Source organism: Nerophis ophidion, linkage group LG07 (genome assembly GCF_033978795.1).
Source record: "Nerophis ophidion isolate RoL-2023_Sa linkage group LG07, RoL_Noph_v1.0, whole genome shotgun sequence".
NCBI lineage: Eukaryota > Metazoa > Chordata > Actinopteri > Syngnathiformes > Syngnathidae > Nerophis > Nerophis ophidion.
This window is the reverse complement of record NC_084617.1, coordinates 43,959,941-43,982,472: the sequence shown is the minus strand read 5'-3', so window position 1 is coordinate 43,982,472 and position 22,532 is coordinate 43,959,941. Positions and strand designations below refer to the sequence as shown.

The 22,532-nt window shown below is 40.5% G+C and overlaps 1 protein-coding gene across 4 annotated transcripts in view; it reads right to left on the bottom strand.

Moving 5' to 3' along the window:
- kiaa0825 (KIAA0825 ortholog) overlaps nucleotides 1-22,532 on the bottom strand; it is a 523,244-nt gene that overhangs the window by 418,943 nt on the left and 81,769 nt on the right. For all 4 annotated transcript variants that reach the window (XM_061906242.1, XM_061906241.1, XM_061906244.1 and 1 more), the window contains one exon: nucleotides 7,360-7,527. In XM_061906242.1, the coding sequence (XP_061762226.1) occupies nucleotides 7,360-7,527 (168 nt within the window). The remainder of the gene's footprint in view (nucleotides 1-7,359; nucleotides 7,528-22,532) is intronic.

Sequence of the window (22,532 nt, the reverse complement as noted above, 5' to 3'; positions counted from 1 at the left end):
TGGAATGTATAACGATACTTTTTGCATTATTAGATAATATTAAAGTTTAAAAGATATGCATTCGCATGACATATATATATATATTTTTTTTTTCTGTCAAAATGGAAAGAATGAATGCATTTAATTCATTCATTTTATGTTCCTTTATTTAACCGGGTAAAAACTCACTGAGATTAAAGTCTATTTTAAAAGAGTGACCTGGCCACAAAAAAACGTGTTTCATCAACACATAGAACAACAACAAACAGTAGCAGTCACGCTCTGTAGTTAAAAGCACAAAATACTTACTTACAAAAAAAATTTTCATTATTCAATACAAATAATTTAAAAACATGTACATTGCCCAATAGAAACAGCTTTATCAGTTCAGGTAGCCTCCAATCTTTTAGTAATTAATTCCACCCCCGAAGGTGGAGTCGGCTCTCTTGGTTGCTTTGTTGGGTCTGCTCCTGTCTCCGGCCATGCTCCCGCCACCCCAAAAGACGATGGCGTGGAACATCGCAGAGGCCACCACAGTGTATGTTTTTTTGTTGTTGTTGTTGTTGTTTTACTTTTGTAGCTGTATGTAGAAATGGCTGGTTGCGTCAGCTCACTCTTTTAATGTCCTTTGTGTTCATTTATGTTTGATGTTTCCCTCTTACACAGATACTTATGTGTGCTATGGCTATGAGTTTTTTTCCCCCCTTGGCCTCCAGGGGCCCGGGCTTAGACTGATTTTTTTTTTTACCATGCAGGAGCCAAACCAAGAGGTGGTAACCAGAGAATAGCACTGCATGGCTCAAAGGGAGTGGTGAGAAACAGGTGGTAGATGCAAATGGTGACGCCGTTATAAGTCTCATTTACAGAGTTTGGAATCCAATTCAACCCAGATGGCATAAACTTCAGCCTGTATGGGATAATTCCAGGAGGGGATATTAAGTGGATGTGTGTGTGGAGGGGTGACAAGCGTACAAGATGTTGGGCTGGGTTGCAATTAAAAAGCATGAACATCAAGGCCAGAGTATCCTAATCAGTAGGCGAAGAGTGAGACCCCAGGCGAGGCAATTTAGGCGAACACGAGTGCATGGAATGGAAGAAGGAGGAAGCAGCCAGCACATCACTTTTTGACCTTTAAGCCCGTTTAATGAATTTCTGGTAATTAAGCCATTTGATTGCTGGGAATTAATGACTTGGATAACTGGCCTTTAAAGGCTGTTTACCTCTGAGTAAATTGAGCTTTTCTGCACGTCTTGTTTTTATAAATGTAACCTTTATGGAAATTACGGCATGCGCCAAAAGCTCTGTTATTTCTATGCCGTGAGAGTTCAACTGGGAGACCAGAAGGATAAAAAAGTAAAATTGAAAGAAGTTGATTCTTTCGACAGCCAAAATGACACTCGGCAGAGCACTGACCTCTGCCAAGGCTGAACTGTAGTGCCTGGTAGATTACTCCCATTTTACCTCTGGTGGCTGATGTGATATTGTACCAGAAGAAGACATTTCTAAAATAATCTTCTTTAGATAAACCTTAAGTTCATGTCAAGGAAAGTTTCATCCTGTCCTGTAGAGGGCAGTAACTTGCATTATAAACTGTAATGCAAATGAAGATGAAGCCAGCAATGTTCCGTGGAATCAGAGTTTCCAGATTTATATATAAAATAAAATAAAAATCTTGTTTAACAACAATCAGGATGTTTGCCCTCATCGAAATGGAATAAAATAGAATACATCATTGTAGATATAATATGACATAATGTGTAGTAGAGTTGTAAGGTATACCGGTATTAATATAGTACCGCGATACTAATGAATCATATTCGGTACTATACCGCCTCTGAAAAGTACCGGTACCCTGCCGTCGTCACATCATGTCATTGCAGAGGCGCATGATCGGTAGCGCACAGCCGCACACACACACGGAGTACTTACAAGCAGACACAGTGTGTAGACAGAAAGGGGAAAATGGACGCATTTTGGCTTACAAACTAAAGATGAAGGTGAGGTTGTAACACTGAAACACACTCAGGAAGAGGTGCTGTAAGACATGGCTAACTAGCTTGCGGCTCAACTCCAACCTCAGTCGACAGTGTTTTAGCTTCTTCTAAATCACTAATCCTGGCCTCCCTGGCAACAAATGAAGTAAGTTTATTACAAGTATCATTATCACTGCATGATGGGGAATAGCAAAACATGCTTCACAACACACCGTAGATCACCGGCGTCAAAATGTAAACAAACGTCATTGGTGGATCTACAACTGACATCCACTGTAATGATACAAAGTACAGGAGCGTATCTAGTCGATGCTACTATGATTACATCGATATTTTTTGGCATCACAACATCTTCTTTCGTTTTGTTTAAACGTATATTCTGTTTATAAACTCAGGAAATACGTCCCTGGACACATGAAGACTTTGTATGATCCTGTAACTACTTGGTCTCGGATTGATACCCAAATGTGTGGTATCATCCAAAACTAATCTTAAGTATCAAACAACAGAAGAATAAACTATTATTACATTTTAACAGAAGTGTAGATAGAACATGATAAAACTGAAAATAAGCAGATGAACAAGTACATTAATAATTCATTTTCTACCACTTGTCCTTAATAATGTTGACAAAATAATAGAATGATAAATGACACAATAAGTTACTGCATATGTCAGTAGACTAAATAGGAGCCTTTGTTTGTTTACTTGTTCACTATTTTATTTAAGGACAAACTTGCAATGAGAAACATAGGACTAAAATAAAGCCAATAATGCCATTTTTTTTGTGATCCCCTTTATTTAGAGAAGTATCGAAATAATTTTGGTACCGGTACCAAAATACTGGTACATGTATATATACATATATATATATATATATATATATTTATATATATATACATATATATATATATATTATTTTTTTCTATATATATATATATATATATATATATATATATATATATAGGAGCTCAGTGATTTCAGCGTGGAACTGTCATAGGATGCCACCTTTGCAACGAATCCAGTCGTGAAATTTCCTCGCTCCTAAATATTACAAACTCAACTGTCAGCTTTAGTATAATAAAATGGAAGAGTTTGGGAACAACAGCAACTCAGCCACCAAGTGGTAGGCCTCGTAAACTGACAGAGAGGGGTCTGCGGATGCTGTAGCGCATAGTGCAAAGAGGTCGCCGACTTTCTGCAAAGTCAGATGTTACAGAGCTCCAAACTTCATGTGACCTTCCGATTTGCCCACGTACAGTACGCAGAGAGCTTCATAGAATGGGTTTCCATGGCCGACAGCTGTATCTAAGCCATATATCACCAAGTCCATTGCAAAGCGTGGGATGCAGTGGTGTAAAGCACGTCGCCACTGGACTCTAGAGCAGTGGGGACGCCTTCTCTGGACTGATGAATCAGGCTTTTCCATCTGGCAATCTTCTAGACGAGTCTGGGTTCGAAGGTTGCCAGGAGAACTCTATCTTTTGAACTGCATTGTGCGGAGTGTGAAATTTGGTGGAGGAGGAATTATGGTGTGGGGTTGTTTTTCAGGAGTTCGGCTTGGCCCCTTAGTTCCAGTGAAAGGATCTTTGAATTCTCCAGAATACCAAAACATTTGGACAATTCCATGCTTCCAACCTTGTGGGAAAAGTTGGGAGCGGGCCCCTTCCTCTTCCAACATGACTGTGCACCAGTGAACAAAGCAAGGTCCATAAAAACATTGATGTCCTGACCTGAACTGAATGCAACACCTTTGGGATGAATTAGACATCACATGGACAAAGATAAGACCTTATGGAGAAAAGTTCTCTGGTCAGATGAAACAAAAATTGAGCTGTTTGGCCACAATACCCAGCAATATGTTTGCAGGAGAAAAGGTGAGGCCTTCAATCCTAGGAACACCATCCCTACCATCCAGCATGGTGGTGATAGTGTTATGCTCTGGGCCTGTTTTGCTGCCAATGGAACTGGTGCTTTACAGAGAGTAAATGGGACAATGAAAAAGGAGGATTACCTCCAAATTCTTCAGGACAACCTAAATTCATCAGCCCAGAGGTTAAGTCTTGGGCACAGTTGGGTGTTCCAACAAGACAATAACCCCAAACATACATCAAAAGTAAAATAAAACAATTGACTAATGTACAAACCCCGTTTCCATATGAGTTGGGAAATTATGTTGGATGTAAATATAAACGGAATACAATGATTTGCAAATCCTTTTCAACCCATATTCAATTGAATACACTACAAAGACAAAATATTTGATGTTCAAACTCATAAACTTTATTATTTTTTTGCAAATAATAATTAACTTACAATTCCATGGCTGCAACACGTGCCAAAGTATTTGGGAAAGGGCATGTTCACCACTGTGTTTCATCACCTTTTGTTTTAACAACACTCAATAAACGTTTGGGAACTGAGGAAACTAATTTGAAGCTTTGAAAGTGGAATGTTTTCCCATTCCTGTTTTATGTAGAGCTTCAGTCGTTCAACAGTCCGGGGTCTCCGCTGTCGTATTTTACGCTTCATGATGCGCCACACATTTTCGATGGGAGACAGGTCTGGACTGCAGGCGGGCCAGGAAAGTAGCCGCACTATTTTACTATCAAGCCACGCTGTTGTAACAAGTGACTTGGGATTGTCTTGCTGAAATAAGCAAGGGCGAACATGATAACAATGCTTGGATGGCAGCATCTGTTGTTCCAAAACCTGTATGTACCTTTCAGCATTAATGGTGCCTTCACAGATGTGTAAGTTACCCATGCCTTGGGCACTAATACACCCCCATACCATCACAGATGCTGGCTTTTCAACTTTGCACATGGTCTCCAAAAAAAACTATTTGAAATGTGGACTCGTCAGACCACAGAACACTTTCCCACTTTACATCAGTCCATCTTAGCTGAACTCGGGCCCAGCGAAGCCTGTGGCGTTTCTGGATTTCGCTGATAAATGGCTTTGGCTTTGCATAGTAACTTTAACTTGCACTTACAGATGTAGTGACAACATGTAGTTACTGACAGTGGTTTTCTGACGTGTCCCTGAGCCCATGTGGTGATATCCTTTACACACTGATGTCGCTTTTTGATGCAGTACCGCCTGAGGGAACGAAGGTCTGTTAAATCACCGCTTACGTGCAGTGATTTCTCCAGATTCTCTGAACCTTTTGATGGTATTACAGACCATCGATGGTGAAATTCATAAATTCCTTGCAATAGCCCGTTGAGAAATGTTGTTCTTAAAATGTTTGACAATTTGCTCACGCATTTGTTCACAAAGTGGAGACCATTTCCCAATCCTTGTTTCTGAATGACTGAGCATTTCATGGAAGCTGCTTTTATACCAAATCGAGGCACCCACCTGTTCCCAATTAGCCTGTACACCTGTGGGATGTTCCAAATAAGTGTTTGATGAGCATTTTTCAACTTTATCAGTATTTATCGTCACCTTTCCCAACTTCTTTGTCACGTGTTGCTGGCATCAAACTCTAAAGTTAATGATTATTTGCAAAAAAAAAAGGGTTTATCAGTTTGAACATCAAATATGTTGTCTTTGTAGCATATTCAACTGAATATGGGTTGAAAATGATTTGCGAATCATTGTATTCCGTTTATATTTACATCTAACACAATTTCCCAACTCATAATGGAAACGGGATTTGTAATTCGTGAAAATGACCCAGATTAAGAAAACTGCGAGCATTGGATAAAGTTGCCAGGCCACACAATATTTGCAGGGATTGGTTGAATTGTTGCATGAATTCTTGGAGGGACTGGTCAGTTAACGAAACATATTATACATTTTTCTTTTTTTTTTTTTTAAATAATCATTAACTTAGAATTTACTGGTAGAAACACATTGCAAAACAGTTGTCAAAGGGGCATTTTTATCACCGTTTTACATGACCTTTCCTTTTAACAACACTTAGTAAACGATTGGGAACTGAGGAGACCAATTTTTGAAGCTTTTCAGGTGACATTTTTTTATATTCTTGCTTGATGTACAGCTTAAGTTGTTCAACAGTGTGGTATTTTAGACTTCACAATGCATCACAAATTTTCGATGGGATACAGGTCTGGACTATAGGCAGGCCAGTCTAGTACCCGCAATCTTTTACTACGAAGCTTTGCTGTTGTAACACGTGGCTTGGCATTGTCTTGCTGAAATAAGCAGGGGTGTCCATGATAACGTTGCTCGGATGACACCATATGTTGTTCCAAAACCTGTATGGTTTTCACAGATGTGTAAGTTACCCATGTCTTGGGCACTAATACACCCTCATACCATCACAGATGCTGGCTTTTGAATTTTGCGCCTATAACAATCCGGATGGTTCTTTTCCTCTTTGTACAGGAGGACACAACGTCCAGTTTCCAAAAACAATTTAGAATGTGGACTTGTCAGACCACACAACTCTTTTCTACTTTGCATTAGTCCATCTCAGATGAGTTTGAGCCCAGTGAAGCCAGTGGCGTTTCCGGGTGTTGTTTATAAATGGCTTTCGCTTTGCATAGTAGTGTTTTAACTTGCACTTGCAGATGTAACGACCAACTGTAGTTACTGACAGTGAACACTTCAGTCATCTACCCTTAGCAAATCCATCCGTTTCTGGGTGTTGTTGATAAATGGCTTTGCATAGTAGAGTTTTAACTTGCACTTACAGATGTAGCAATGAACTGTAGTTATTGACAGTGGTTTTCTGAAGTGTTCCTGAGCCCATGTGGTGATATCATTTACACACTGACGTCGGTTTTTGATGCAGTACCGCCTGAGGGATCCAAGCCACGAGGACATTCAATGTTACCTGCAGTGATTTCTCCAAATTATCTGAATCTTTTGATGATGTTATAGACCTTAGACGGGGAAATCCCTAAATCTCTTGCAATAGCTCGTCAAGAAATGTTGATTTGAAATTGTTGGGCAATTTGCTCACACATTTGTTCACAAAGTGGTGACCTTCGCCCCATTGTTTTTTGTGAATGACTGAGCATTTCATGGAAGCTGCTTTTATACCCAAGCAGGGCACCCACCTATTCCAAATTAGCCTGTTCATCAGTGGGACGTTCTAAATAAGTGTTTGATGAGCGTTCCTCAACTGTTTCAGTCTTTTTTGCCACTTGTGCCAGCTTTTTTTAAACATGTTGCAGGCATCAAATTTCAAATGTGCTAATATTTGCAAAACATTTCGTTTTCCTGTTCGAACTTTAAGTATGTTGTCTTTGCAGTGTTGAAAAGTATTTGCAAATCATTGTATTATGTTTTTATTTACGGTTTGTATTTCTATGTATTGTATATCAATAATTTTAGATGATGAAAATACTTGTTGAGGTTTGTTTACATGCTGTGTGCCACATGTTTGTATGTGGAATGGATGGAGCGTTACCTTTTACACAGGGCACCTCTCCTGTGCAATTAATGAAGATCATGTTGGTGACCATATCCTTGACGCCGCTCTCCAACGCCAGCAGTGTGCGTGCCAGCTGGGTCAGCGCCCGCAACTGGTGGGAGGTCAAACTGAAGCTTCTGGTTTTCACAGGAAGCTCCATCGGTGCTTTGTGGGGAGACAAACAAAGTGTAAACTGACACAGATACAGAGAAGTTGCAGTAAAGTTTACAGTTCAGCGAAGAATAATGAAAGTAGGTTTCTGACATGCACTCATCAGAAAACACCCAGTCTCGCCGAGCACGACACCTCTTATAAATATCGACCCATTCATGTTTTCCCAATACACCGCATAAACAAAGAGACAGTGAGAGAATATGCAAAACTTTGCACCCCCTACAAGTCATACATGCACATCCATCTCTCTTGGTGAAAAACTTTTTTTTTTCCCACTAACCCGCCAATGACCCTCTCGGCAAATATGGATTTCCCATTTTGGAGTCTGCCAAAGACATCACCCGGGGGATGTTCCGCATTAAGCCAGAGAATGGGTGGCGCAGAGATGCGTTGCCATACTCCCAGACACATGCACAAATACTTTGTGCGTTGGACTAAATGAGCTCCGTCGCAAATGCACCCGGGAATGGATGAGCTCCGTATTAGCGTAGCACTCTGAAAGCGTGGTGATGACTGAGAAAAAGCCAATAATTGTAATCATTACCCCTGGATCCTAATGTAATTTAGCCATATTGTTCAAATCTGACACAACACACTGTCCCTTGAGCCGTAATCATGTTTAACCGCTCATGCTGTTTATATGATTATGTTTGCGAAGTGGTCATTTTGAACAACTTCATTTAGAGGGGACACTTTTGGCATTTGCACATGTCAGTCCTTTCTTATAATTGCCTCGCTGGAACCAGACCGCCGGACCTCAAGTTTTCCTGATGTTTGTAAACATCTATTTATGTGCATGCTCGAGTGTGTGCAGGCATGTGCAAACATCGCGTGTGAATACGGGAAGGATTATTTGAAACGCGGCCACGTCGGTGTGTGTGTGTGCGCCTGCGTGCGTGCGTGTGTGTTGTGTGTTTACAATTAAACTGCACGCGGGGGGGAAAAAAAAACTCCTCCATAATGGGGCCCGGTGGGAGAATGCGCGCTCGGTGCATGTGCACACGCATGACCCGGCTGACACCCGCGTGCTTGCCTTTGCCTCGGCGGCCCACACGTCCGCGCACGCAAACACCAATCGTGTCTATTTGTGGAGACACCGGCGCATGGACGATCCAAAATGGATGAGGCAGGGACACGTTGCAGACGGAGTGGCTGGAATTACTTCCCAACCCCGACCACTAATGAGAGCGCGGCGCCTTTTAAATACCAATTCCTCCAATCCTGGTCATCACCTTTGCTAGGAGTATCATCTCTCCTTCCCCGGCATTCAAATCCATTTACCGTCCTCCCCGAGCCTGCACACTAAATAATCCACTTGGCCATGACCTTGATGTTTAGCAGGGCACTTTCATCCAGGTGCGCGTGCTATATGGGTATTTATGTTCTTCTTCTTCCCGGCCAAATAGCCCTATGACTATAGCTGTCTAGTACACTGCCATCTAAACCTCATTAAACCTTTGTCACAACACTGAGGGCAAATGGAAGCTCTCATAGCAGCCTGATGGAGAGGGTGTGCTTAAAAGCACCCAGGTGTGTCATACGGCATCATCCCGTGGAGCAGAATGTGTCAGGGAAGGGTTCGAGCAAAGGTCAGTGTAGTGAGAATCAATGAGGGGAAGGCTGAAAGCAGGTTAAATATATGTTTAAATAGGAGAGATCCTCCGCAGAGTGGGATGATGTTCTTCCAGACAAAAATCGATGTTTTCTTATATTATCCTATACATCACCACAGAAGCTGACACGTAATAGCTTAGTATGCGCAGGAGAGAGAGTGTGTGCGTGTTTGGAGCTTGAAACGACGATAACAATGTAATAGGGTTGTACGGTATACCAGTATTAGTATAGTACCGCGATAATAATGAATCATTTTCATATGTACTGCCTCTTAAAAGTATCGGTCTGCCAACCCCACGTCACGTCGTGTCATTGCTGGTTTACGAGCAGAGGAGCATGTTCGGCAGCGCACAGTTACAGAGGCCTCTTAAGCAGACACAGTGTAGACAGAAAAGGGAGAATGGATGCATTTTGCCTTAAAAACTAACGATAAAGCTGAAGTTATAACACTAAAAAACCTTCAGGAGGAGGTGCTCTATAGATGGCTAGCTCGCTAGCGGCTAAAGTCGATCTGCAGTCGGAAGTGTTTTAGCTACTTTTAAATCACTAAACGTCACCTCCACGGCGACAAATATAGTAGGTTTCCTACAAGTATCATTATCACTGCAGGACAGCTAAACATGCTTCACTACACACCATAGCTCACCGCCCATTGGTGGATCTACACCTAACCACTGTAATGATATCATTTACTGGCACGTATCTAGTCGATACTACTATGATTACATTGATATTTTTTGGCACTACATCTTTTTTCGTTTTTAAAAAATGTACATTATGTTTATAAACTCAGGAAATATGTCCCTGGACACATGAGGACTATGAATATGACCAGATAGATACATAGATAGATAGATAGATAGTACTTAATTGATTCCTTCAGGACACCAATGTGTGATCCTGTAACTACTTGGTATCGGATTGTTACCCAAATTTGTGGTATCATCCAAAACTAATGTAAAGTATCAAACAACAGAATAATAAGTGGATATTACATTTTAACAGAAGTGTAGATAGTGAAGTGAGTTGTATTTATATAGCGCTTTTCTCTAGTGACTCAAAGCGCTTTTACATAGTGAAACCCAATATCTAAGTTATATTTAAACCAGTGTGGGTGGCAGTGGGAGCAGGTGGGTAAAGTGCCTTGCCCAAGGACACAACGGCAGTGACTAGGATGGCGGAAGCGGGGATTGAACCTGGAACCCTCAAGTTGCTGGCATGGCCACTCTACCAACCGAGCTATACCGCCCAACCGATAGAACATGTCAAGAGAGAGAAAGTACGCAGATATCACCAGTGAATGAACCAGTAGATTAATTTCCTACCACATGTCCTTAATAATGTTGACAAAATAATAGAATGATAAATGACACAATATGTTTAATTAGGAGCCTTTGTTTCCTTACTTACTATTAAAACACAAGTTGTCTTGTATGTTCACTATTTTATTTAGGATAAACTTGCAATAAGAAACATATGTTTAATGTACCCAAATATTTTTTGTTAAAATAAAGCCAATAATGCCATTTTTTGTGGTGCCCTTTTTTTAAAAAAGTACCGAAAAGTATCGAAAACATTTTTTGTGCCGGCACCAAAATATTCAATCAATCAATCAATCAATCGATCAATCAATGTTTACTTATATAGCCCTAAATCACAAGTGTCTCAAAGGGCTACACAAGCCACAACGACATCCTCGCCTCAGATCCCACATCAGGGCAAGAAAAAAACTCAACCAAATGGGATGACAATGAGAATGAATGACAATGAGAAACCTTGGAGAGGACCGGAGATGTGGTATCGGGACAATACTACAATGTAACACAAAACGCAACAAAACAAAATAAACCGAGCAGGTATTTTTGGCCAGCCATCCGTCTTCCCTGTCGGTCTCTCCCGCGGGTTCCAGCGCACATTTCCACTGCTCTTGACTGGCAGAGCACGCAAGCGAGTGCAAGAGACGGCGGTGAAAGGGAAACATCGGAGGGAGTGAGGCAGGGGAAAAAAGGGAATTCCCTCTGCAGTTGTTATTGATTCCGGTGTTTACGGGCGAATAGTTTAATGCCGTTTACAAAACAGAACAGATGCAACCGGAGACAAAAAGGTAAACAATTGCTGTGTGGCAGGTTGCCAAATCCCCAGACTGATGATGAGCATTTCCCCTTTTGGCTGCACTTATTGCCACTTCATTTCCTCTCTCAACACTCTCTCTTTCTTGGCACCTCTCCTCTCGCTCAGAGGTGGGGAAGTCAGGCTTTTTTGCCGTCTGGCTATTCTCTGTCCTTCCCTGACCCAGGAGGCCCGGTTCTTCCTAACAGAGCCATTAGGAAGGGAATTGCATGTGTCTGACATGGCCGAAAACCAATTATGAGACACTTTCTACCAAATGATACCCAAGTCTTTGGGGAGCGGGCAATCATGCAATAATTCAGCCACTGATTTAATTTCTCTCCAGCTTAGTGGCTTACCCTGGTTCCTATTTTCATTCTTTCTCCCATTCTGCTTGTTGGAGGTGTAAATCAGACTGGTCTAAAGGTCTCTCGCCACACTGCCTACTGGCTTTTACATACTGGCTTCAATGACTACATTTCCATGCACCAAATTAACATAAATTCCGGACTATATGGTGCTAATTTTTTCCTACGCTTTGAACCCTGCGGCTTAAAAAACAGTGCAGCTAATTTATGGACTTTTTTTTTTTTCCCACACAATGCTTGGTGTTGAAATAAAAAACAGGCAAAGAAACAGAATAGGTGTGTTATTGCCTGTGTTATGGCGACATCTTTTGGATGAGTTTGCTCACTGCAGGTGCTGCATTGCTCTTAAAGTCAAAGTTAAAGTACCACTGATAGTCACACACAGTAGGTGTGGTGGAATTAGCCTCTGCATTTGTCCCATCCCCTAGTTCCACCCCCTGGGAGGTGAGGGGAGCAGTGAGCAGCAGCAGTGGCCACGCTCGGGAATCCTTTTGGTGTTTTAACCCTCAATTCCAACCCTTGATGCTGACTGCCAAGCAGGGAGGTAATGGGTCCCATTTTTATAGTGTTTGGTATGACTTGGCCAGGGTTTCAACTCATGACCTACCTATTTCAGGGCACACACTCTAACCACAAGGCAAATGAGCAGGTTAAAGCAGGCTTCTGTTTGGACTGAGCTTTCTGTTATGTTTGGGTCTCATGGTCATTTTCCTAAGATGCAGATGGACTTCAGGAAGAATGATGTATTCCAATAAATCGAGCCAAAATACAAAAAGGGGGTGCCGATGGCACGGGATGGTATACTAAGCTCAGCACAGGACTAGCCAAAACAAGAACAAAAAACAGGAATACCTTACATAACTTGGTGCATGTAGCAAAACAAAACTGCCAGGCAGAGTATGGCACGAGGCGGGAATAAATAGCTCTCTGATTAGTGACCGGGAGAAGGTGAGCGTCCCGACCACTAGTCAGAGGCATGTTACAATAGTCAGCACCTATGGCAACAAATAAATAAACCACGGTGCTGAAACCGAACTAAATCAAGAACTACAGAAATACTAAACTAAACTAAACGGGTAACGGAACATCGCACTTTCAACCGGAAGAACAAGTGATGTTCCGTTTTCTAGTCTTCCATAGCGTTTCTACTCATATGGCTCTATAATCCATCCCTCCACTCCAAGCAACGTTTTTAAGTTTTACAGTATAACTAAAACAATTATTATTTACTAAACTGTCGGATGTGTGATGTCTGTGGGATAGTTATGCATGAAAATGTTAATTCATATTTGTATGTGCTATCGCAATGTAATGAAACTGGCATCGTTAGCATTAGCTAATAAGCTTACTCGTTTCTGACTGTCGACGTTAGTATTAAAACTTACTCTCTTTGCATTGTTTCAATTGTGTAAATTCACCAAAACATCACCTTAGACTCACTGAGTCGTTTAACTGATTGGAGAGCTAGATTCCACAGCTAGTGGGTTCATGACAATGACTTGTGTTATGTTTGATCAGCCGTTTTACTGCTGTGTTACAAACACCGTTTGGAAACAATTAAGGTATGTAAATAAACATTTACAAAATCTTTCAGTGTAAATAACTCATTTCACAACATACAGTAAAGAAATTATTCATATCACCCCATTTCTGGGTGGATCAACAATGAGAAGAAGGTTGGGCGGTTGATTATTTCTCAATGCAGTCTGCTGAAAATGATGGAAAGCGCCACTCTACATACTAACTTAAGCGATGGTCAAGGTTGGAATTGCCACAAAATAAATTTTAGTCTGGCGACTAAAGTACATAGTGCACACAACATGTTTCATGTGTCAGGTAAATCATGACAAATGGGGCCATATAAATCCCATTCCTACTGTATATATCTGGGGCTTCTAGTGTGGTGTGGCTAATATATGGACAAAATAATATTAAAAAGTTTAATAGCCCGGAAAATAGGGTAGTCTGAACTCTCAAATAGTTTATTTGTTTGTATTTTCACACCTACAGTAAATACAGGATTGATTATGGCACCAGTCTTATTGAGAGAGGAACAGGGGGCGGTTAATTGTTTTGCAATGCAGTCTGCTGAAAATGATGGAAAGCGCCACTCTACATACTAACTGAAGCTATGGTCATAGTTGGAATAGTCACAAAATACACTTTAGGATATAAATAAATAAATGGGTTGTACTTGAATAGCGCTTTTCTACCTTCAAGGTACTCAAAGCGCTTTGACACTACTTCCACATTTACCCATTCACACACACATTCACACACTGATGGAGGGAGCTGCCATGCAAGGTGCTAACCAGCACCCATCAGGAGCAAGGGTGAAGTGTCTCGCTCAGGACACAACGGACGTGACGAGGTTGGTACTAGGTGGGGATTGAACCATGGACCCCCGGGTTGCGCACGGCCACTCTATCACCGCGCCACGCTGTCCCAATATTCAATATATAACACTCTACTGCCATCAGGCGGCTAAAGTACATAGTGCATGCTCAAGATTTGTCACGTTCCATGTGTCAGGTAAACCGCGGAGAATGGAACCAAATTAATCCCTCTCCTATTGTACATGCAAAGTCCCAGTGTCCATGCACTCTCTCTAACGCAAGTAACGGTCATACGCCGTATGCCTCCCGTACACAAATTGTTCTTTGACTGTGAGTGTTCGATGTAGTGTAAGCTTTTCTGTCAAAATAAAGCCAATACTGACATTTTTCATAGTTCCCTTTATTTGGAAATGTATCAATATACATTTTGGTACCGATACCGGTACTATATTATTGGCATCGGGACAACCCTATTCCAAAGCAAAGATTGTGTGAGAGAGTAGTTTTGAAGGAGTTTTCGGACGGAAAATGGAAAGAAAACTTTTGAATTTCTCAAAGTTCATTCAGTAAGCTCTGTTTGTGCCCCGCTTCAGTGGCCTTGTGGTTAGAGTGTCTGCCCTGAGATTGATAGGTTGTGAGTTGAGTTCAAACCAAGTCACACCAAAGACTATAAAAATGGGACCCATTACCTCCCTGCTTGGTACTCAGCATCAAGGGTTGGAATTGGGAGTTAAATCACCAATAGGATTCCCGAGCACGGCCCCCGCTGTTGCTCACTGCTCCCCTCACCTCCCAGGGGGTGGAACAAGGGGATGGGTCAAATGCAGAGGGTAATTTCACCACACCTAGAGTGTGTGTGTGACAATCAGTGGTACTTTAACGAAGTTACTGCTAACCATTTTGGAATGCACATGAAGATGTTAGTGTATGCTTTTCTCTTTGTCTTGTAATATAATATTATCATTCTATTCCATGTCACTCTTATATTGTTCTGGAGTCAGAATAAAGCATTCTCTATTTATTTCTTTGGCAAACTTTTTAAATAAATTTTAGTTTCTTTTTTTTCTCCGATCAATGCCCTTCAAAATGTTCTGTTTTTTTTTTTCATTTGTGAAGCAAATATACAGTCTCCTCTTCAGTCCAGTTGTTGCCTATGTTTTGATTGAATGATATTTGCTTCCCGGTTATATCCTGTGCCTTGAGACTGGGGCATGTGCAATACACAGGGTACATGCCCACCTGAGAGAACCGGTTTTCAATTGCATAATCTAGGTGTGATATTCCGACATTTAAAAAACCCAACATTATCTGATTAAAGTGTGTCCATGGGTTGTAGAATGCTTGTTTTGAACCAAATTATTTGAAGGGAAAAAAGACTAATTTTGTAGTCATGTAGTCAATTATGTAGTCATGTAGTCAAATTTACTTTGACTACATGGACATGTAGTCAAAGTAAATGGGTATACAACTCTCTCCAGGTGATTTCTAGTTCATGTTTAGTCAAAGTGTGAATCAGTGAGGTAAAGAAGCTCAAAAGGCCAATGGATTTATTCCAATATGCACAATAATAGGTCAAAGTGCAATACGTATTACACTATTTCCATTAAAGACTCAGCTATACAGCAACCCTGCAGAGGATAAACATATAAGTGGATATCACATGTTACGGATGAAAATATTTTTTTTCTGCTAAATCAAGTCAAGTTTGTCCGACTTTCCCAAGCCAAAAACGTAGATACTTTAAAAACTCATGCTTTCCTTTGCATGTTGCCATCTTGTCCAACACATATCCTTAAAAACTCACACATTTGCAAACGACTGGCCAGGGTGAAGAGTTTTAAAATTCGGTTCTCACCATGTGCAGGGGGAAGGCTTAAACAGAGCGATATGGCTTGTTCTCGTCTGATTATGTCACCACTTTTGGCAAAGTACAACAGTATGGGCTTTAAACACATTAAACACAAATTATATGTTTAAACAAAACACGCTGCTAAATTGCTAAAAAAAAGACATGTCAACGGGCTTCGCACGGTAAGTTCCAGGTCGGACCGCGAGCTGATTGGACAAACTTTGGTTTGTGTCATAAAAAAAGTGCAACATAATCTAATGATTAGAATTCTGATTTAAAGCCTTGTTTAAGAACGTTTAGTTTTGGTTGATTTTGGCGGCGCCATTGGACCAAAGCGGAAGTGTTTTACCAGAAGAAGACTACATTTTCCATGGGGACTAGCGCATAGAGCGCCAAATTGACATGGTGTCCACTTTAATATTGGCACAAATAATAAGTCTCTAATGGCTGTGCTGGTATTAAATAGCAGCCATTATCAAGAAAGGATCTTGGATTGTGCTACAAACATGACGTTACTACCAAGAATGTATCACGGCGGATGCGGGTCTGAAGCAAAGAAAGACCGGCGGGAGAGTTTTTTCAAAGGAAGTAGTAGTGAATTTATCACGATGGTGGCGTTATATTGCTACCGTGCACATTTCTGATAGCTAACATTAGCATGATCATTTTGATTGGAGCATAAAAAGTCACTTACTAGTTTAGAAGGAAACAAAGCCAAGGGAGCATTGGTCTTGAAATCCATCGTTTTTGAGCTCACGCCAGCGAGTGAAAGTCGGGACAATGACGATCCTGACTGTCGTTTTATCCAGGGTGGCTCTGTTTTTCTTATTTTGTCTCCTCAGACAAAACTTTTCGTTTGTTTGGTTGTTTTGGAACTTTTTCCATAATAGCAATAATTGCACGTAGGTGTTCTATTTCTTCTTCGTTTAGTTATCTGGCGGTATTCACATCCACTTCTGTCTTTGTTACGAATTAGGAAATGAGGAATGACGTATGCCGTAAAGCGAATCAGCACATTTGTAGTTTTTTGTGTGGCAGAGATCCTGCCACCCTCCTCAAAAGCGATACACACCCCCTCAGGCCATGACAGAGGTGCCATTCAACCAGTGGTAAGCCCACGTATCATCCCAAAAGTTATAAACATACAAACCCCATTTCCATATGAGTTGGGAAATTGTGTTAGATGTAAATATAAACAATGATTTACAAATCTTTTTGAACCCATATTCAATTGAATACACTACAAAGACAAGATATGTGATGTTCAAACTCATAAACTTTTTTTTTGCAAATAATATTTAACTTAAAATTTCATGGCTGCAACATGTGCCAGGAGTGCAGGCTATCCGCAGAGCTACCCAAAGATTTGGGTACAACTCACAGATCTCATTTTTAGAGAGGTAAGTGAGCAATTCAAAGGGGGTCATCTGTGCTTTAGGGAGTTCTGGAAGGTTCACCATCTCTGTGGCCAGTGCACTCCCATCAATATCAAACTGTTCTCCAAAGGTGAGTTTGTCTCTGAGAACTTTACACTGGTCCTTCCTTGCCTGTGCATCGAGTTGACTAAAGTTGAAAAGCACTCCAAAAATGCTTCTATCCTCCCCTACGGACTGAAAGCGGCCCTCCAAAGACTGGATGGTACATTCTACCACAACATTAAAAAAGGTCAATTCCAGCCTCTTCATGGCATCAGATTGTGGCTCATTGTCATCTCATTGGCAAAGTGCCTTTTTGTGGTTCGCAACATCTTCTGTTTCAGCACTACTTCAGTGTTCATTTGTTCACATGTCTCTTTTGCTGAGATCTGTGCATCTTTAAAACCAGTTGCCCTGTAACTGATTAGGCGGCAAACGTCACAGGTGCAGCAGAGGCAGAGAGCTTTGACATTTAAAGAGAGGCAGGAAGAATCACTAGGCCTACATCAGCAGCAGCACTCTGTTCACCTAAAATTGTGTTTTTGTACAATAATATATCTTTGATCATTTAGAAATCATCAGTCAGACTCATACATGCAAAAAATAAAAAATATGAATTTTTTGTTAATTGCTTTTGGGGGGCCCCTGGTGGCCGCGGGGCCCTAAGCAAGCGCTTAGTTCGCTTATGCCTTGGTCCAACTCTGCTTTGTAGCATATTCAGCTGAATATGGGTTGAAAATGATTTGCAAATCAATGTACTCCGATTATATTTACATCTAACACAATTTCCTAACTCATATGGAAATGGGGTTTGTATTTTATGAAGGTTGAAACGTTACTCAGTGTTACTTTAACTTGGGAAAATTCAAAAGAATTTGAGATCGACTTGCATTTTGGAAAGCAAAGTTTGAAGGTCCTTCTGTATTCAGTGTAACTTGTCTTAGCAATACCACCAACTCTACTTAGCACCATGCAGTGGAGTGTCCTCATACTTTTCCAAAGAGGACCTTATAGGGAGAAGAAAACAGGCTGTACAAGGGGTCGGCAACTCAAAATTTTGAAAGAGCCATATTGGAGCAAAATTACAAAAAAATCTGTCTGGAGCCGCAAAAACTTAAAAGCTTTCTATAAGTGATAAAATGAAGTCAACATAAGATACTATTGTCTATATTAGTTATATTACCCTACTATCAAAATGCCTATGTGTCGCAGGCTGAAGCAAATCTTCGTTGACAGAAATGTTGAAATGTAATATTTATTCTACCCAGTTTTACAACATTGGAAAACACAGGCTTCTCACAGGGTGAGATAACTCCATTAATTTACTGGCTTGGGATGGCCAAAGGTATAGATGTTTGTGTCCAAGTTAAAGGAAGGTGCAGTCTTTCTTCTTTTAATAGATTTATTAAAATATTGGGCAAGCTAGGTAATGTTTACTGTGGTCTGGAACAACACGGCACACAAACAACTATCAGAAATGCAGGGAATATTACATACAGTTAATATGCCATGAGACATGCAAATATAAATTAAATACACAGTGGACATAGGAAATTACATTACCGGAAATATACTTACAAATGAGACACAATGATGCGATATGTACATACAGCAAGTCTAAATAGCATGTTAGCATCGATTAGCTTGCAGTCATGCAGTGACCAAATATGCCTGATTAGCCCTCCACACAAGTCAATAACATCTACAAAGTTCACCCCTTGTGCATTAACGTACAGCAAAAAAGTTTGGTGGAACAAATGAAACAAAGCAGGAGTGGCATAAAATATGCCTTTCTGTGGCAGCATTGAAGAAAGTCATACATGTAAACGAACTATGGTGAGTTCAAGAACCACCCAAATTAGTTGGACAAAACAGTGCTCGCCAAATATTCTCTTCAGAGAATCATGTTTAATATAAAGATTGTGGATTTCTAACAATTAGGGAGGTTTGTGTCACGTTGTCCTCCTACAGAAACCATATTAAAACAAAAATGTAATGTTTCCCCCATCTTTTTTTATTGTCATACCTTTTTGAAAAAGCTCCAGGGAGCCACTAGTTACAGGTTGCAGGGAGCCACTAGCCACAGGTTGCAGACCACCGGGCTATACTAAAGGCCAGTCGTATTTTGTTCTTTTGTTGTGCCTCACCTTAGGCAATCATCGCACATTGTGTCAAGCTGGTCTTGTGGATGCCTGTGGATGTATGTGAACAAGCCTGGAAAAAGCCCCAGTGGATTTCCTCACACAACTCTGTGACAGCTGGGGTCCTCTTTGTCAGATTCAGACCACTGCTCACTTAGACAGCCCAATTATGGGCGGCTTTCTTCTGCATTTGCCAAATATGCAGAATGACACATACACACACCAACACACCATCAACCCAACCCTGCTCGCACTTCTTCGGGGCGCTGCCCAGTCAGGGCCACAAAGTGAGAGCAACCTGCCCTTCACAGAAGGGGTATCGAAGCAATTTTTGATATCTTCTGTATATTGAGTTGCCTTGAAAAGAAAGAGCTGTTTAGTGTGACAGGGCCAAATTTAAAATATTGAAGCAGTTATTGTTGTGAATATTCTCTGCTATGTGAACGAAGCAACATGGACCAAGAACACGGCAGACTGTATTGTCAGGGGTCGGCAACCTGCGGCTCTTTAGCACCCCCTTAGTGGCTCCCTGGAGCTTTTACAAATATGAAAATGGAAAAAGATGGTTTCTGTCGAAGGACAAACATGGCACACAACCTTCCTGATTGTTAGATATTCCACTATTAATATTAAACATGCTTCACTGATGAGAGTATTAGGTGAGCCCAGATTTATCCTACTGATTTCAGCGGTCCTACGTAGTTTACATGTACAACTTTCTGCTACGCTGCAACAGAAAGACACACTTTATGCCAATCCAATCCAATCCACTTAATTCATATAGCACATTTTTAAAAAACTAACGTTTCACAAAGTCCTGCACAGAGGTTGAGACATACATGCTAGGCGAGTCAAAAATTTAAAACGTTTAACAGTTAAAAAAAAAAAAAGAAATAAATAAAATACATAAAAGAAAAGAAAATAAGCTAAAATAACACAACTCTCGTGCTAGTTTAAAAGCCAAAGAGTAAACATAAGTTTTAAGACGTGAGTTGCCACTCCTACTTTGTCTCATTTTGTCCACCAAACGTTTTATGCTGTGCGTGAATGCACAACGGTGAACTTCGTTGATGTTAATGACTTATGTAGAGTACTTATCAGGCGTATTTGGTCACTGAATGACTGCAAGCTAATCGATGCTAACATGCTATCTAAGCGAGCTGTGTGTCCATATTGCATCATTATGCCTCATTTGTAGGTATATTTGAGCTCATTTAACATCCTTTACTTATGTCTTCTGTGTATTTAATTTATATTTGCATTTCTCATGACACATTATCTGTATGTAACATTGTCTGCATTTCTGTTTGTGTGCCATGTTGTTCCAGACCACAGCAAACATTACCTAGCTTTGAAATATTGTAATAAGTCCATATGAAGAAGACAGCCTGCTGTTTCCTTTAACTTGGACACACATCCATACTTTCGGCCATTCTAAGCTAATCATTTCCAGGCATTATCTCACCCTCTGAGAGCCCTCCGTTTTACTAATGTTTTCCAATGTTGTAAAAACATGTGAAATAAATATTACATTTACACATTTCTGTCAGCAAAGATATGCGTTAGCCTGTGACACAGTCATTTTGATAGTAGGCTAATATAGCTGATATAGACACTTACATCATGTGTTCTCTTAATTACAACATTTATATAAGACTTTTTAAGTCATTTTAATAGTTGGCTAATATAACTAATATGGACACAACATGCTTTGTCTTTATTATAACACTTATATACAAATGTTAAAGTGACTTTGATAGTAAGCTAATATAACTATTATAGACACATCATGTGTTGTCTTTATTATAACACATATCTAAGACTTTTAAAGTAATTTTGATTGTAGGCTAATATAGCTAATGTAGACACATCATGTGTTGTCTTCATTATACAACTTATAAGAATTTTAAAGTCATGTTGATAGTAGGCTAATATAACTAATATAGACACATCATGTGTTGTCTTCATTATAACACTTACAAAAGACAAAGCAATTTTGATAGTAGGCTAATATAGTTAATATAGACACTTGCATCATGTGATAGTCTTAATGATAACAATTAAATAAGACTTTTAAAGTAATTTGATAGTAGGCTAATATAACTAATATAGCCATTTACATCGTGTGTTGCTTTTATTATAACACTTATAAAAGGCTTTTAATTTTCTGCAGCTCTACACAGATTTTTTGGGGGGTATTTTTGGTTCAATATGGCTGTTTCAACATTTTGGGTTGCCGACCCCTGGTACTTCATCAAAACTTACAGCTTTCAAGTCTTCAGTGAGTCATTTACATTCTTTATCAAAGTGTGCAGTGCTGCTCCTAATAAGCAAGCCATTTTAGTTCCTGCTGTCTCAATGTAAGGAACCAAGAAAGTGTTCATATCATTTAGATTCTTAAAGTAATGTACAAAACCAGTTCAGAATCAGAAACAAAATCACTATCTATCTTATGAGAACATCTCCTGTATATGGCGATATGGTGCTGCTGTACAATTTAAATCGTTGTGTCTGGCCCATGGCCTAATGGCACATTTTCACTTTAGCCCTTTAGAGCACGGGTCTCAAACTCAATTTGCCTGGGAGTCACTGGATGCAGACACTGGGTGAGGTTGGGCCGCAAAAAAAGATTACTTAAAAATTCTAATACGCACGTTTAATGAATTAACCTTCTTTGAACGGCTTACCCACCCCGGCAACATACTAATCAAATCTCCCCATTTTTCCAGGTGACACCCGAATATAAGTGCATCTCCCGACAATTTCGCGGGGTAAGCGTTGTCCAAAAATGTGTCCTGATTTACACCCAGTAAACAATACCATAAGGGTTCCGTGTTAGCGCTGCCTTCACCGCCTTGTACTACATGTCATCGCTATCGACTTAACATCATATTAACAGCGTAACAGCCTTGATATATTCAGCAAAACTCTTTGGTTGATACACGTGAGTGACTGCAAGACATACTCGATCAACAGCCATAAACTGATCCGGAAAGCCGGCCAAACTATTGCCTCGCAGTTGGAGGCGTTTGTGTCAGTGAGGGACAGGAGGACACTAGACAAACTGCTGGCCATCATGGACAATCCTGCCCCGCAACTCCACCAGACAATTGAGGGACAGCGGAGTTCATACTCCAACAGGCTCCTCCAGCTTCCTTCCCGCA